Consider the following 17,694-nt stretch of genomic DNA (forward strand, 5'->3'; position numbering starts at 1 on the left):
GCAAGGATTAAGTAGCTGAACTCTGCAAAGTACTTAGAATATTGCCTCACACATGGGAAAAAGAAACACACGTGAAAATGTCTTTAAAAACTGAGTGTCGTGCTCATGTACTAGAAATACAAAAAGGAAAAAAAAAAGTAATTAGCCTGCTTCATCAGCTAGTGGGGCATTGTCTTTACATCACCCAAATTCCATACCTGAGCTTTACAATGAGAGCGCAGGAATATTTTCTGTGAAGCCTACAAGCCCATGCATGTGCTTCACACTCAAATCAAGGAAAAGAAGGCAGAAAATGTAGGCACTGGGCTGGGAAGAGGATGTTCTCTCTGGTATTACCCCAGTGACATCATCAGCCCTCCACAGCGTGTATTCTCACTGTGTGTGTGTGTGTGTGTGTGTGTGTGTGTGTGTGTGTGTGTGTGTGTGTAACGAATTGAGCTATAACTACATAGCTAGGGAGTAGCTAGGAGCTCGCTAGGGCTAGAACCCAGGCAAATCTCTGAGTCTAATCTTTTGGACTATACAGCAACTTGGTACCTAAGGTTTTTGAGTGAATGACTTCCTCAGCACCAGAATAGTGGTTGTTTTTCTGCCTTTTTCATCTGTGACCAGTCAGTATGGGTAGCAACTGTTCAGTGTTCTCAGCAGTAGGAAGGATGGTCTTCTCTGGCCATCTGACATGCTAAGACACCCTCAAATGAGGGTCAGCAGAGGAGGCCCAGTGCTGCTGAATTACTGCAAGAGAAATGTTATCTCTCTCTTTTGTTTTCACCAAGACTGCTCAGCTACCAAGGTATAAGCCTGGAGCTGATGGTATTCGTATTGCCACTGTGGGAAGGAGCCTCCTAGAAAGAAAGCCAACAGGCAAAAGGGAATCAGAGCACAGAAAGAACAAGAAAGAGTCTTGGTGACAAATCTGGGAATCTGGAGCCAGCGAAGCCTACATGTAAATCAAGTTTTCTCTTCTTGCTAGTTACCTGAGCTAATAAACTCTCTATGATGTTAACACCAGTCTGAGTCAGGATTTTGCACCTTACAAATAATAGTGTGGGTGTTTCCATGTCCCAGCAGCCGACAATCTACGGCTCTGGCAGGAATCCCAGTAAATGAGCACGTATAACAACAGTCATGCTTGGCTCTGGCTATGTGTTGTCTCTCTCCATTCCTCTCCTGAAAACGGCTACTTCTTGACCTATGAGAGAATGTTCCCAGGCTCCCCTGAACCTGAGATGTCCCACCATCCCATACCATTGGCTAGCATGTTAGCAGGCTGCCTCTGCTCAGGTTAGTGGAGTTTCCTGTTCAGAGCAGGATTTTCCTGTGTGTATTCATTCTTAAAACAAACAAGCCCCAACCCACCCTGTCCTCTGACCCCAACACTCTCCACACCCTGTTTGTGTCCATTCCTTAAATAGGTACATGTGCAGGATTGAACCCCAAAGAAATAAGGCTAAACAGAACAGAAGTGTAATGAAAAACAAACACGTAAAGATGGGAAAATCACAGCCCCACCCGAAAAAAAAAACCAACCCAGAAACACGTCAATTATACCCACTTATTTTACTCCCATATCTGTCATGAGCAAGTTATATAGATCAAGTCATAGTTCTAGAGGGCATTTGATTTAGTGTAAAACACTGCCAAGTTTCCTTGGTTCAAAGAAAAGGTGATAAAGCCTGCAGGAAATTTAGCACTTAACTTGTACAATTCATTCCTGTTTTAGGGTATGGCTGAGTGTTGTCTACTGCCTGTTTTCTAACTCTCCTTTTCCATCCCTTCTCTCCCTCCTTTCTTCTTTCTCCTTCCCTTTTACTTATTTTATTTTCAATGGTTTTGTGGCCTGAACTCAGGGCCTGAGCACTGTCCCTGAGCCTCTTTGTGCTCAAGTCTAGCACTCTACTACTTGAGCCATCGTGCCACTTCTGGCTTTTTGCGAGTCATTTATTGACAATAAGAGTCTCACAGACTTTTCTGCCTGGGCTGGTTTCAAACCACGATCCTCAGAGCTCAGTCTCCTGAGTAGCTAGGATTATAGGCATGAGCCACCAGCACCCAGCCTTTTTTCCCTTTTAATCCCAATAATCTACAGAAAGACAATTCAGATCCAGACTGGAAAGTTATCTTTGTAGGTATTTCTTTGTATGTGCATTGGGGGGGGGGTTGTTTATGGTACTAAGGCTTGAACTCAAGCCTTTAGCTTTCACTTAAGGCTGGCACCCTGTCACTTGCTCCATTGTCAGAATTCTGTTGGTTAATTAAAAGTAGGAGTCTCACTGGCTTCCCCACTTGGGCTGGCTTCAAACTGTAATCTTCATATCTTAGCCTCTTGAGGAAGCTAGGGTTTCAAGCATGAGCCACTGGCACCTGGCTGGTATTTCTTTTGCCATGTTCACATACACACAAAAGATAAAGTTCTCATCCCAAGTACCAGATACAAAATTCATTAGATTTTCATGCCCAAATTATTTCAACTCTAGAGCCCTGTTCACAGCCATATTTGCCTGTTAACCTATGGCATAGAGAGCTGAGTTTATATAGTTGAAGAGTTTGTGGTAGGTAGAGTAAGGTGACCTTTTCCCAAAATATCTATCCAGAATTCCCAGCATCTGTGCCTATATGTAGCTATGTTGCAAAGGAGGGGCTGTGGATGGAATTGATTTACTAATCAGCTGAAGGGAGGTTATCTCAGATTATCTGGGTTGGCCCACCATCACTAGAAGAGTCCTTGGCAATGGATGTGGGGATTGACAACATCAAACAGATCATGGCTGGAGAAGAACTCAGCAGCTGGGATGCTGGAGGAGTGAAAGTGGGCAGCCTCTCTAAGTTGGAAAAGCCAAGAAAAAAATTCCCTTAGACCCTCTAGAAAAGAAGCCAACCCTACTGAGACCTTGGCTTTTGAGAACACTGGAGGAATATTGGACTTTGGAGCCTATAAAAGGGTAAGACAACTCATTGGTGAAGTACACAAAGAAAATGCTAATTTGGGGCACTAGTTACAGCCATACCCATGGTCAGGCAGGATTGAGGAGACAGCAAGGCAGAAACCAGATATCCTGCCTGTCCAGTGGAAAAAGGGATTTGTGATAGTGAGGAGAAGAGAGCCCCTGGCACTGAGTCAAATTCCTTTCATTTCTTCTCTAAAACTTTTCCCGTTAAAACTTTCGGGAAATAAAATAACACTCTTGATAGAGAAAATTGTGTAAAAGATCCATTCAGTCATTTATGTGTTCAACTTTTACTCTTCCTTTACTAATTATTGATTATCTAGCAATATACATTCAAGCTTCAGTCTACTCTTCAATACATTTTTTGGGAAAAAAATCTCAAGTCTTTAAAAGAGTGTGAACATAACTGCACCTCTACTGAATCAAATTAGAACCATCATTTGTTCAATTTTAGTAAATACATGATGTTCAGGACTAGGTAAGTTCTCTCCATGTAGAGATTTTAATTTCACTACACCAGTGATATCCTTCATCACGATTAATTTTTATTCATTAATTTATATTTATTGAGTTTCACATAGGAATCATAAAAGGCAGTACATACACTCTGTATCTAGAAATGCAGAACCAAATTATTTTAAGGGTAATACACCCCCGGGGGTATTTATAACTAGGTAGCAGCCAGAGGACCAGTCAAAGCTCACAGTCATTTCTCTTGCTCAAGAATAAGGCACACTGAAAGTCACATGGAGAGGAAGCAAGCAGCAATCCTCTAGTGTCTAAAGAGCTCAGATTCTGGCAGGCAGTTCTTACCACATGTAAATCAAACTGTCCACTCTCTTCCCAAACTCTGCGATAGTGGGTGTACTACTCGAGTGTCATCCCCCTACATTGAACTGTGCTGAGTTAGAAGAATGTGTTCTGCACATTGTGTTTAATGGCAGCAGAGCTTTATTTACTACCATCCACACCTCAAGTTCTCTGAGCTTTGAAATGATTCAACCCTCTAGTAACTAGTTAATCAGTGAACCAAATAATTCAATCTGATGGTAAAGAAAGGAAACAGTCCTTTCGAGAGTTTCTCTCTGAATCCCAAACCTCATGTGATATAACCCAGTGCCTTCAGGGACTAGGCATATAAAGCTTATAAGTGTAATAAGTCGTTACAACAAACACACACACAATCAGGTTATCTCTTTCCACTTCTGATGGAACATGTGTATGAAGAAATACCGGTCTTTTGTTAGAGCAAACAACACACCTGGCAACATATGCTTACTACCAGGTTGAGGAGGCAATGGGGAATGGTGGAACCAGTAGAAAAATACTCATCTCATGACCACCACAAATGAACAGTGAGGGCTATCCAGTCCCAGTGACAGCCAGTGGGAATGAGAGCCCACTGTGGCTAGAACTGAGTTTTTCAGATAAAACCACAAGTACATTTTTTTAAAAAAATGTGCATATGTAAAAAAAATGTGCATCTGTAACATTTAACAAGGTGAAAAACTAGCTGAATGAATGAGTGAATATGAAGCTATCCTATGGACAAAATTAAAAGCCTAAATTAGACTTGGCATATACTTAAGGACAGGAAGATCATATCTCATTTAGCTTCTAAATAAGGTAGACTAGTTGCTCAAATTCTAAGAGGCAAGCAGTAGTTCATCTAGGTACAGTATTCTGCTGATTCCCTGTTTCCAGAAGTGAAAGGCTTCTAAGGAATGCTTGTTTAATCCGGGCCTTCCTCTCTAATGCTTTGAGGCCACCCCAATTCCCCCAAATAGCTCTCAGATCCGTCTTTTCTTAAGTGCACTCACTGCAGTTGAAACACAAGATTCTTCCTGTTATGAGACGCTATGACAATCTAACTCTCATTTCTGACATGGCCAAAAATGCACTGCTGGACTATGCACAGGATTCTGGCTCACCCGTTACCCTTCCTACCCCCACCATGTCCCAGAATTGGCAATTTCTCAATAGCACATTCTAGCTCCAGAAATCATAGTGTCTTTTGATAAAGAAAACAAAACAAAAGGCTAACCAAATTAGCCATCACTGATATCGCCTCAATATTATTGAATGGGCTTGGCAATTTGCCCACCTAAGCCACATCTACGGGAAGACTGAAGACTCATATATGAAAAGCTGGGCAGTTGTAAATTCCTGAGCCAGTTGATTTGAAGGGAAGAACACTAAGTCTGGCAATTTCCTCATAAACACTTACTGTTCACATATGCCCACTGTAGCCTTGCCATCCTTCAGAGCAGCTCTATTGCTGTGACATGGTGACATCATCATGCCTTGACAACTCACAAAGAATCTACCTTTTTCCCAGTGGATGTATTGGAATGTCCTCCCTCATCAGAGAGAGAGCAGTCATGACCCATAGGTTTCTTAATCAACCAGGGCAAGTGACACTTGAGATAGGACTTGAAGGAGGATGCCATTTAAGAGGGCATTTTCTACAGAAGACCAGCTGCCGAGTCCTGGATACTCAGGAGGCTTTCTAGGGATCCGGATTGAAATGAAAACCACAGTTGTTTTGCTGGGTAGCAGAAGTGAGTTCCAAGGCAGTGGGAGACAATAGCAGCTTGGAGTGTACTTCCTCAGCCCTGGGTGGGAGGTTATCTTTGGGCGCCAGGAGGCACTGAGGAGTCCTTATTTGGTTCTTAGAGGATGAAGATAAGAGGAAAATAGCTTCTTCAGGAAGAAGAAAAAAAGGAGGAAAAACATAATTGCTTCTTTATAAGCATCTTAAAGCAGTGTGGAGCCAACTTGGCCAACCATGAGCCTGGGACATCCCTGGCTTGCTTTCCAAACAAGGGAACTACAGAGGAAGGGCTGACCGGCGGGAGACAGAGAGCACGGACTGGGGGTGGCAGGATGCACAAGTGATCACGTTTCCTTCCAAGGACAGTCAGGCCCCTGTGGACTTCCTGCTTACCCCCTCCTGCCATCCTGAAAGCTGCTGCCCATACCGGGGGAACCCTGAGGCTTTCAGGGGCTTTTATCGTATTAGAAGCATTTTTCTCATCATAACGGAGACCTTTAGTATTGCATTAAAAAGATGGTTAATTTTCTTAAGCTTCCTTTTAAACACAGAAATAGGATTAGAAGGATAACACGCTCAGATGCAAGCCCATTATTTGATTATGTCTAAACCTAATCCTGCCTTCACCTTGGCCTGCAGAGTCTCCATTTTGGGGTTTATTGGTTGATAATGCCAGGGCTGTCAGATTCGATTACGTGGGTAGTATCTGTTGCTACGTGATCCTCCTTCCATATCAAATGCTGGAAGTTTGAAATTGAATTACAACATAGGTTCGTTCTCAAAGTGTTGCCATCTTTTGGACCCCCTGTACCTGATCTGCATGGAGGAAAGAATGTTCTAGGCTTCCAAAGAAAGTTTCCGTAGCCAATTCATTTGCGATAATGCTTCAGAGAAAAACTGGCTAAAGTAACTTTGCTTTCTGTAAGTAAACTTTACACCAGAGAAAGCACTGTCCGTGCTAATAATGGGAAGAGGCTGTGACAAGAGAACACTGTCTACCCTATTACTTTTCCTGTTACACTACAGTTACTTACTGTATCATCTCTCCAGGGGAAGGAACAAGGCCTTGTTGATACCTAGTGACAAACTCAAGGAAACCGCTCAATAAATGCCTGCAAAACTGAATTCATATCCCTTGACTACGTGCAAGAAGGAGCATTTTGTCACTGGTTTTCCTGGTGGAGAGGGAGAAAGGCATTCCCAGGATCATGCATCTGTGAGACAGGTTTGTGACAAACCCATGACAAACGTGCAGAGCAGTCCCTTCTCCAACCCACTTTTCCATCTTCCCCCTTCTAAGTCCCCTTACCTGTCGCAGTGGTTGCATTTAAAGGGCTTTGCACCTGTGTGTTTCCTGTAGTGCCTCGTGAGCTCATCACTCCGTGCAAAACGCCACTCACAGCCTTCCCATGAGCACTTGTAAGGCTTCTCACCTGCAGGAGAGATGGATGAACCAAGGTCAGCCACAAACAAACCAACAGCTCACCCTGGTTCTGCTGACCTGTTGGTCAGCTTTGGAAAAAAAAAGGGGGGGAGGGGCTGCTTTAATTCTTCAAGAAAGACTAGATTTCCTAATAGGGTATGACACGTCTTTGTTTTTAATACTTGTATTTTGTTTTGTTTTAACCTTCAAATGTTGTTTCACAAGATCTTTAAATGTGGAGATGTCATTTCAGTTCCCAGAGTCAGAGCATTTCCTTCGACTGATGAGGGATCAATCTTTATTTATTTTCTATTCCCCAGAGCACTTTGACCCCCCACAGCACAAGCAGAAAGGAAATGTGCTATTTTCATCTGAACCACAAATGCTTCTAATTCTATTTTTCTCCAGAAGCTACAGTAATTTACCATTTCGGGCATTTTAGTCTCCTCTTTCCCCTTCCCTTCTACCACAGACTTTGGCCAGGTAGCTGACTAACAAGAGAAATAGCTCCATGCCATTATTCCTTCCAGTAAATTGGAGTCAATGGACAGGCAGGACTACAGTTTGAGAGTAAAATAAAAATCACTTGCCGATTATTCCTGGAGTTTATGGAAAAAGAAAAACCTCACAAAAGTCCTAATTAGGAAGCCTATACCTTACTGGCTAGAGCATTTCATATCAGGGAACAATATCCTTTGTAATAAAATATTTTAGAAGTCAATTTGTAGAGCAACTTTCAGCCATAGGGAAGCTGCATAAAAGCATGAAATTTGAGTACCGTGTTCAAGTGACCTTTTCATAAGCTAAATACAAATGGAGGTATCTAAGATTTGTGTAAGAGAATGTGTAGAAAGTTCATGGCATTGCCTTAGACTCTGTGTGTGTGTGTGTGCGTGTATGTGTACTGAGGCTTGAACTCAGAGCCTGGGTGCTGTTCCTTAGCTTTTTCTTGCTCAAAACTGGTGCTCTAACATTTGGGCTACACCTGTTCTTCCAGCTTTATGGTGGTTAACTGGCGCTAAGGCTGTCACAGACTTTACTGGCAGGGTTGATTTTGAATCATGATCCTCAGGATCTTGTCTTCTGAGTGGCTGGGATTATAGGTATCAGCCATCAATGCCCAGCTTAAATCTTTTTGTTTTATTTAAAAAGCAAAACACAAAATAAAAACTTCAAGTCTATCATGAGCTATGACAAATATTTATCCTTCCAACTGCAGAAGGAGCTGGTTCTAATTAAGAAAAAGAATCTGTAAAACTCCAGAAAGTCATGAAATTAAGCCCCTGCCACTTAAAAGTAGGTCAGAAAAGTGGTCAAGAGGTCTACAGGCAATCTTCCTAGGCGCACCTTCTACTTTTTGGCTAACCTTGAGCAAGTCAATGAACTCTGCTTATGCTCTCAGAGATACCAACTGTATGCACCTAAAAATGTTTGGGAAGGACCAATCAATATATATGTAAATTACATAATAGAGTAAAACTGTGGCTGGTAAATATTCACACCACTGGTAAATATTATAAAGGGGACAACTCAAAATTTCAGAATCCAGAAGTACCGAAGGATTATGGTTGTGCCATTATTTTTCCATTTTTCACTAGCTAAATCCACTATGCAGCCCTTAAGAAGATAGCACTGTAACTGTACTTGACCTACTTTTTCTCTCCACCTTTCCCTTCCCTTTAAACTTGACTACAAAGCATTCACCATCCTCTATTTGTATCATCTAGAATCAAACCAAACATGCTTGAAATTTTTATTTCATTAAATTGGTGCCCTAGTGAGCCTCAGCTCTACAAGGCCGGTAAAGAAGAGGAATGAGACATATATGAGTTCTTTTTAAAGTGAACCAAGTGGACACAAGGGAGGGCTGGAAGCCCAGGAGGAAATCCATTCATTTGGAGAAGGCAGGGTAAAAAAAAAAATGTTAACACTGAGCGATGTTAAAAGTTCACCTTTTGGTTCCTTAAAACCAAAACCTTAGAAGAGATACACTTGTTCATGAAAAGTTGCTGAATGAAGATGTTTCACAAACTTGGGAATCAGTAAAGTTGGGACCTTGCTGAATTCATTACATCTGTGAGACCTCAGTGTCTTCATCTGTTAAATGGGAGTAGGGCAGGCTTATTAAAAATTATTATCATTCTGAAATAAGTTTTCATGCACAAAATGTTTCTTGAGCTGGCACCATATATATACATATATACACCATATATGTATACATACACCATATATGCACATATATACACCATATATAGACACCTGTATATGGTGTATATATGTTTGTATGTATGAATATGTGTATATATATATATATATATTTTTTTTGCTGGTCCTGGAACCTGAACTCAGAGCCCAGGCTCTGTCCATAAACCTCTCTGTACTCATGGCTAGCACTCAACTACTTGAGCCACAGTGCCATTTCTGGCTTTTATCCAGGGTTTCAGTCATGTTAGGCAAGCATTCTACCACTAAGCCACATTCCTAGCTACCAAATAGATATTCAATGAATCCCAATCTGCTCCTTACAAGCTCACCATTTTAAGGAGCTGCTCAGGAGAGAGGTGTCATTAACGGTCAATGAAAACATCCACAGATCTGAGACTCCAAGCCTGGAGCCACTTGCTCAGCTTAAATATCTAGAAACAAGAAACCCTTTAAACCTTTAAATATTTTCTTGCAATACTGATAGAGAATGAAATCTGAAAAGTGGAGTGGTTTTCATGTCTGTTCAGACATGAAAGGGATACTGAAAGGAAGTAGAAGACCCCAGAGACAATGCTGGTGTCATTATTTAATGCCACTGATTTAATGCCCAAAGGGCTCATCTGTTCTTTCAAATGGAAATCTGAAACAATAAGTAAGCAAATAAATAAAGACAGATACGTTTTTCAGAAATCTCACAAAGTCCTGCACACCTAAACCATATACCTTCAAAGTAAGTAAGACTAGACTTTCCTTGTGCCTCAGAGACCAAACCATACACTAAATACACCAAAGCATTCAGGAATCCCACAATATTCTACAGCAATAAATGTAAGCATCCTTCCATCAGGAGCAGCCCCACGGGGTGGGAAGGGTACAGGAAAGAGACTGAAGTAGCTGTCTCTGAGCTTTTTACCCCCTCATTTCAAACTACTTACCCTTCCTTTTGTTGTATTGTCTTAATTAGGTCCCAGGATGTAGGGATACTACATTAACCCCTGGCCTGCACCAACTGTCCTGCCCAGAAATGAGTTCAGTGCCCTTCCAGTGAATGCCCCCATTGTCAAGGGTTACAGAGAAACCATAGGTAGCTGGATGCGGCTCAAAATCTTATCCCTCCGAAGTAATGCACCTTCTATCTGGCGATTATAATGTAACCCTTCTATTAATTACTATTTAAAAAATAATTTAAGGGCCGGGAGTTTGGCCTAGTGGTAGAGTGCTTGGCTCGCAGGCACAAAGACCCAGGTTTGATTCCTCAGTAACACATACATAGAAAAAAGCTGGAAATGGTGCTGAGGCTCAAGTGGTAGAGCTCTAGCCTTGAGAAAGTCCAAGGACAGTGATCAGGCCCTGAGCTCAGGCCCAGGACTGGCAATAATAATAATAATTATTATTATTTTAAAAAATCTTATCCTTCAGGCACATGATATCCAGAGGTTAGGTCCCTTTTTTTCCTGATATTTTTGAAAAGTTATGGTCACTCATCCAACTATCTTTCCCTCTAATCAGTTTACCTTCCAGTTACCATTTCAGCAAATGCACACTAATAAGAAATTTAAAATAATTAAGCAAGCAAAAGAACAGAGCTCTCTAGGATCAGGGGAGCTGGGGAAAAAAATCCACAGAATTGGGAACATGCCCTTAGACTGAAGGTATAGGAGGAAGGCCTAAGCTTATGCTCTCAAAGATCCAGGTCTGCACTCAGTTCCCAAAGCCAATATCTACCCAGTAGGCAGGGATATGGAATTCCTTCCTGTTAGTATTTTCAACATGTTCAAGTACCCAGGCTTGTCACAAGGGATGATCCACTTCTACCAACAGGTGACTAGGTTTTCATGCTAACCACCTACCTGAAAGAGCTGGGGATAACACTCTCGATGAAAGAATTTGTTTATGGATAAAAGCAAAGGAAGAAACATGTTCTTTTTGTTTCTCTCTGTGTGTATGTATATACATGGATGTGTGTGTGTGTGTGTGCGTGTGTGTGTGTGTGTGTGTGTGTGTGATAGAGAGAGAGAGAGAGAGAGAGAGAGAGAGAGAGAGAGAGAGAGAGAGAGAGAGAGAGAGAGGAAGGTAGAGAGGAGCTGGAGGGAGTAGCTGGGTTGGAACTGAAGTATATTTTCCTCATCCCACTCTACCTTCTTCATGCTCCCTTTCCTCCTCTTAGATTAAAAAAGAGAAAATTTCACAGCCCTGGGGGGTGGGTCACCCACAGTGATCATCTCATTGCACTTCCTATGATCAAGGGTGAGTGAAGTGTCCATCACAGCTCTATTTGAGGCAGGCATACAGAAGGCATTAGCATCAGGCTTGGAGTCTGGCTGGATCCCTGGAGTAACTGAGGGTGCAACAAGCAACAGCTGGTAGACAAGACCACACAGCACTGTGCCTGGCTTGCATTGCATTTTATGGAAAATATCAAGAACCATTTTTCCCACCTGGCAATCATAACCTTAGGAAACTTGTTTCCCTGGGGAAACGTGCTACCTTCCGAGGTGACACTAAGTCTAATTGGGTGTAAATAGATTGACAGCCAGAAGAGGGGGGTCTTCAGGAGAGGTTGGGGTGCTTGAGAAACACAGCTGACATTTAGCAAGATTGAGTCATGGCAATAATTCAACACTCTCACAATATGAACCTGAAATGAGTATGGTCTAAACCAGAGTGTCTTTTTTTCTTTTTCTTTTTTTTTTCAGATTCTTACAGGGTCATTCTCCTGGAATCATAATCCTGAGACTACAATGATCAAATAACCTTCTGAACAGGCGCTTCCAATGTATGTACATATTCATGAGTTATACAAATGGATTAAAGTCATAGCATATTAGGATATTGTGAAACCTACATCCAATAGAGCAGTTAAAAGGAATGCAGACAAATAAATGGGAATTACACGTTTTCTTCTTGCCTTCATTCAAAAAGAGTCTAAATAGAAACAGAAGGCGTATTCACATTTCTCTTACACTAAAAACACTGTTAGGCAATTGTGCTTCTGAGGCCAGTGCCCTAGAAGATAAATGGAGACCACTTTGCTCAGAGCATCATCCTGGCATCTCCATCCTTTCCCCCTGGTCTATTCTCCCCCATAACAGGCAGGGAGTCCTTGGAGAATGTAAATCATAACAAGTGTCTCTCTTTCAGGGAACCTTGCTACATTATACATCAATATAGTGGGTTTCTTTGACACTCCTTGGGTTTTGTGCATTTATAAACATTACTCTGTAAAAGACACCTGAAGGCACTACTAGACTGCCCAAGAGCATTCTCAACACCCCCAAGAAAGATTAAGATAAAATTAAAATGTAAGAGCCACAATGACTTCTTGTCGCTCTTGGGATGAGTCACAAACCTGTAGGGCTCTATACAAAACACAGCAAACTGCTGACCTGACTTCTGATTACTCAGCTACAGCCCTCCCTCTCCCGCAGCCACTCTACAGTCTACCTACATTCCATGCTGCCCACCTCAGGGCCTTTCCATCACCACTTCCTCTGCCTGGAAAGCTCTTGCTACTTTGTATCATTTATAGGTCTCTGCCTAAAGCCTCTGTCTTGAGAGCCCTATCCTCATAGCCTCTATATCAGAGCAGATTCTAGCTGGCTAGACTGGAGGATCTGGAGTTCACGACTAGCCTGGACCACACAGTGAGACTCAATCTCAAAACAAGAACATAAAATACCCCTCAATTGATTATTGAAGATATAGCCTATGTCCATTGTATGTTTTTGTCAGTTTCCCATCACACTCTCAACTTCTGGCAGACATTCATTGGTTTACAGTGATACCAATAGCCCAGAAGTGGTGCTTACTTCTGCCCTGTGGATTATATCTTGATGCATAAGAAAAGCCAGAGGACAGGCAGAGGGGCAGGACAGCCTGAGAGACCTCCAGTATCTTCGTGTCAGTGAACTGAGCTGGCAGAGTCTAGAAATGACTGCTTGGTTGTATAAATCAGACACTCTGTGGTTCTTTCTACAAGGAACAAAGTACTTCAACCCATCCAGAAGTTACATCCACTTTCCCTATCTTTCACAGCCTAAGAGTGATCCCAAAAACTTGCTTATAGGACCTCACTCTCCTCTGGGAGGCATAGGGCTTCATTATATGAAACTCGTCTGTGAGGTTTGAGCATATCAATGATATGTGAAATGTATTGGGCAGCAAATCGGCCTTTAAGATATAGCATAAAATCTGTATCTTAAAGGCTGAAGATGTAGCATGAATAGGAATGCATGGCAGTCTTGTACTCAAAGTTCAAAGGTCCCCTGGAAAAAATATTAATACATATTTTCTTTCCACCACCACCCCCCCCCCCGGGCTTCAAGTTTCTAATCCAAGACTAGAGCTTTGACTTGCATTGATCTCTATTCAAACTTAGTTTCCTGTTTCTATTTCTTTCCTAAATGTGGTTCCAAGTCATATGGGCATGTCAGGCGTTATTCTTTTCAGCACTTGAATTAAGAATTTAGAAATGATGATAGGACATGGAAATGCAATGGTTTCATATTATCCGCAGGTCTATCCAGAGGGACTCGGCGAAGAGTCATCAGTTGCTCTGATGTTACACTCAGCAGCACTAGAGAATGTAAGCCACCTGGGGAAAGAAGCCATTGTAGAAGGAAAATGTCACTAAGCTTCCTTAACACTGGATACAGTAACCAGTAAACATCACTCCATCTCTCAGCAATGCCTGCTCAAGCTGCAGGTGCTACAACTTAAAATAAAAATCCCAATATAAAGTTATTGACTGGCTCTGCTTGGGAAAACTGCCTGACTGTCTCTTTGATTCTGGCTGACTTTTAAATATTTTATTTTTTGTCCTCAAAGTTTTTGCCTCAGTTGACTGGAAAATGAGAATAAACATTTTTACTTTTCAAACATTTCAAAGCCATCTGCAACAGCTCATACAGAAGACAGAGCATGTTGTCATTAATATATGCTCCATGCTGATTTTTCATTCATTCACTGCTTGCTCACCTAAGGCCTTCTAGAAGAACCTGTGCCACTACATTCCCAGAGCGCCAATTACTTTTTAGGACAGATAACATTTCCCCGTTTTTCAAAATTTATTCTTGAAACAACTATAAAGCAATGACTGGCTCGCAGTTAGGATAACTTCCCATTGTCTGGATCCTGATCTAAAATTTGTCGTTCAAAATCTATAATCTAAAATAAACTATACAATTTGAGGGTGGGATGGGAGGAAAGAGTGGGGTGACGTTGTCCAAAAGGAAATGTTGTTTTTGCCTGACTTATATAACTATTACCCTTTGTTTATAACATTTGCAAACAAAATTTTGAAAGTCTGTAATTCAAAACTTAAGTCATATCCTTATCGAGTTATAGTTCTACTCCAGAATAAAAAAAAGATGCAAAAGAGAGCTGGACTTAATCTTCTAATGTCCAATAACTATACTGCCTAACACAGCAGGCATTAGCTACCAATGTCTGTTAGCACTTGAAATGTGACTAAAGAACTGAATGTTTAATTTACTTTTAGCTAAAGTTTTTAGACTGGAGTCAATGTAACCATATTTTGTATTCTTGACAAGATTATATTGAACATTCACCAGTTACATTTAGCATATGAACTGAGACATGTCTTTAAGAGTATTGCACTTAATATAAAGAAAACATAAAATATATCTCAGTAATAATCTTCTCATACTGAAATGGCCACATTTTGCATTATTAGTTTAGGTAAAATGTCTCACTAAGAGGCCAGGAGTTTGGCCTAGAGGTAGAGTGCTTGCCTAGTATGCATGAAGACCCGGGTTCAATTCCTCAGTACCACATACATAGCAAAAAGCCGGAAGTGGTGCTGAGGCTCAAGTGGTAGAGTGCTAGCATTGAGAAAGTCCAAGGACAGTGCTCAGGCCCTGAGCCCAAGCCCAGGACTGGCAAAAAAAAAAAAAAAAAAAAAAAAAAAGTCTCACTAAAAGTTAATTTAACTTACTTTTACTTGTATTTACTTATTCATTTTTTGTATTGCTGGAAATTGAACATAGGGCCTTGCACATGCTAAACAAATGCTCTTCTGAAGACTACACTTTCAGGGATCATTTCTATAGTATGTTACGAGAGACACTCCACTGATTGTAGAGAGTACCAAGAGTGACAAATCAGTATTACAGAAAATTCTCAAAGATGTTCTACACATTGAAAACCAACACAAGCATGGTATTGACAAAGAAATGGCACCTAAAAATCATACCACCTAATTACTGCAAGAACTGACAAGCCATCGGCTCTAACAAAAAAAATGGCAGGAACTAGCAAATATTTTTCAACCCAACCCTCAATATCAATGGACTTAACTCTCCAATTAAATGGCATAGACTGTCTAATTGGATCAAAAAGCAAGACTCATTGTTGGGGCAGCTGTCTTCAAGAGACACATCTTGCCCCCAAAACACAAACATATTTTGAAAGTGAGAGGTTGGAATAAAACCTATCAAGTTAATGGCCTCCATAAACAGGCTCGAGTTGCCATCCTCATATTAGATAAAATAGACTACAAATGCTCTTCCAGACCTGTGTGTGGGGGGGTGTTAAATCAGGTTTTTAGAAAACTTAAAATTGTACATGTGGCTTGCATATCGTTTTTGGTTTAGGCCAGCACCAGGTTAAAATATATTCTTTTTGTAAAAAAATATATTTTTCTCTTCCACTATCACCTCAAACTGAAGGGTTCATTCTCCCCATAGCTTTGCCAAGCATCTAGCATTCCCATCTTTCCTATGCTGCACTCAAAATCTTGAAGTAAATTTTAATCATGGGATGCTAAGAGAAAGACTGAGCAGGGCAGACTCGCTTCTCTCCACCCCTTCCTTCTTACTCTCTTCACTCTCACTTTTCTGTCTGCAAGGCAGACAGAATGAAAGCAATGACATCCAGTAAAGTGTAGATTGATAGCTCCCATCTCCATCCTTGTATACCATCTGTAGAGTTAGTACAAGGGATCACACATCAGAGAAAGAAGAATTTAAGCAATGATAGAAAGAAGTTAGTGACCAAATGCAGAAAGAGGAAAACTTTGCAAATACAGACAGCAGCGTGTACAAAGGCCCTGGGAGCAGAAGCAGCTTGGAGCATTTTGGAAATGGTCATTAAATCAAAGGCTTCTGTGATGGCCATATCCCACTTCCAAATGTAATGGATGCTTGCAAACTCCCTGACCAAGGGCACATTCCGTGAGTTCAAGAGCTGTGTTTGATTTATTCTCACTTTTACCAAAAAGCTTAAACTGAGAGTGCATGCAAGCACACACACACACACACACACACACACACACACACACACACACACACACAATACCCATAAAAGTACCTTAAAAATCTGAAGTGATTTCCCTCTTAAATTTCATATCCCTATATCTACCTTTCGTGGCACAAGCAATCGCCTGGGGTGGTCATTCTTATATTTGTCTTGTATTAGAAGCCCCCAAAGGGCTCAGGAAAAGCAGGGTGAGTCCTGGAAGTGAAGATTCAGTAGGCTGACTCACTAGAGGAGGCCCCAAGAATCTGCATTTCCAGCAATTTCCTAAATGATGTCCATGCAGCTGGGTGTAGAGACCACATTTCAACAACTTTCTCTAGTCATCAAAACACAGATTACTCTAGATCTGGTTTTATAGCAATGTGGCCTGCAGAGACAGTTACTGGGAAAGAGATAAAATATCCCTATCTATCTATCTATCTATCTGTCTGTCTATCTATCTATCTATCTATCTATCTATCTATCTATCTATCTATCTATCTCCTGCTTCCTCTGTAGTTACAAAGGTTCAATAGAACCTAGTATGGACAAGTGATGGGTTAGTTACAAAGATACAAGTGAATGACAGGTCCTATTACCATGGCAGAGACATCAAAGAGAAATTTCCAAACACCCAAAAATGTGCTGAGTCCTCTGTCACCTGTAGGTGTGTAAGGTGTCTGTCTTGTGATTTGCACTGGAGTCCAGTATACATGCCACTTCTAAGCCAATTCTGCCTTGCACAGAGTAGCTAGGGCAATGTGCAGAATTAAACCACACAGAACCATGTTTCCATTTTTAACAAATACTGTGTGTGTGTATTTAAACTCAGGGCCTGACTATTCTCACTTAGCTTTTATGTTCAAGGCTAATGCTGTATCACTTGAAACACGGTTCCACTCATGGGATCTTTGCTGATTTTAACTGGAAAGAATGTTATAGACTTGTCTGACACACATACCCCCACCTTTTGCTGGTTTCAAACTAGTCTTCTCAGATCTCAGCCTCCCAAGTAGCTAGGATTATAGGCAGGAGCCATCAGCACCTGGCTAAAATTTTTCTGAATGTTGATCTGGAGGCAAAGTACTTGGCTCGGTAAATTTGCTTAAAATGTTGGAGGAAGATTGGGTTGGTTATACAATTAGTATCCAGCCCAGATGTTGCAATAAATTTAGTTATTGAAAATTAAAAAGCTTGGGCTGTGAGTTTGGCCTAGTGGTAGAGTGCTTGCCTAGCATGCATGAAGACCCAGGTTTGATTCCTCAGTACCACATACATAGAATAAAAAAGCTGGAAGTGGTGCTTAG

At 41.2% G+C, this 17,694-nt stretch overlaps 1 protein-coding gene and 1 pseudogene across 1 annotated transcript in view; one reads left to right on the forward strand and one right to left on the reverse strand.

The window, feature by feature from the left end:
• The window catches only part of Klf7 (KLF transcription factor 7), a 94,848-nt gene that overhangs the window by 6,679 nt on the left and 70,475 nt on the right, over positions 1–17,694 (reverse strand). Inside the window, exon 4 of the mRNA XM_090354689.1 lies at positions 6,812–6,935. Coding sequence (XP_090210815.1) covers positions 6,812–6,935 — 124 coding nt within the window. The remainder of the gene's footprint in view (positions 1–6,811; positions 6,936–17,694) is intronic.
• LOC150048692 (small nucleolar RNA U3) lies at positions 15,171–15,249 on the forward strand (annotated as a pseudogene).

The sequence above is a fragment of the Megascapheus bottae genome, chromosome 21 (assembly GCF_031878675.1).
Source record: "Megascapheus bottae isolate mThoBot1 chromosome 21, mThoBot2.hap1, whole genome shotgun sequence".
NCBI classification, from domain to species: Eukaryota; Metazoa; Chordata; class Mammalia; order Rodentia; family Geomyidae; genus Megascapheus; species Megascapheus bottae.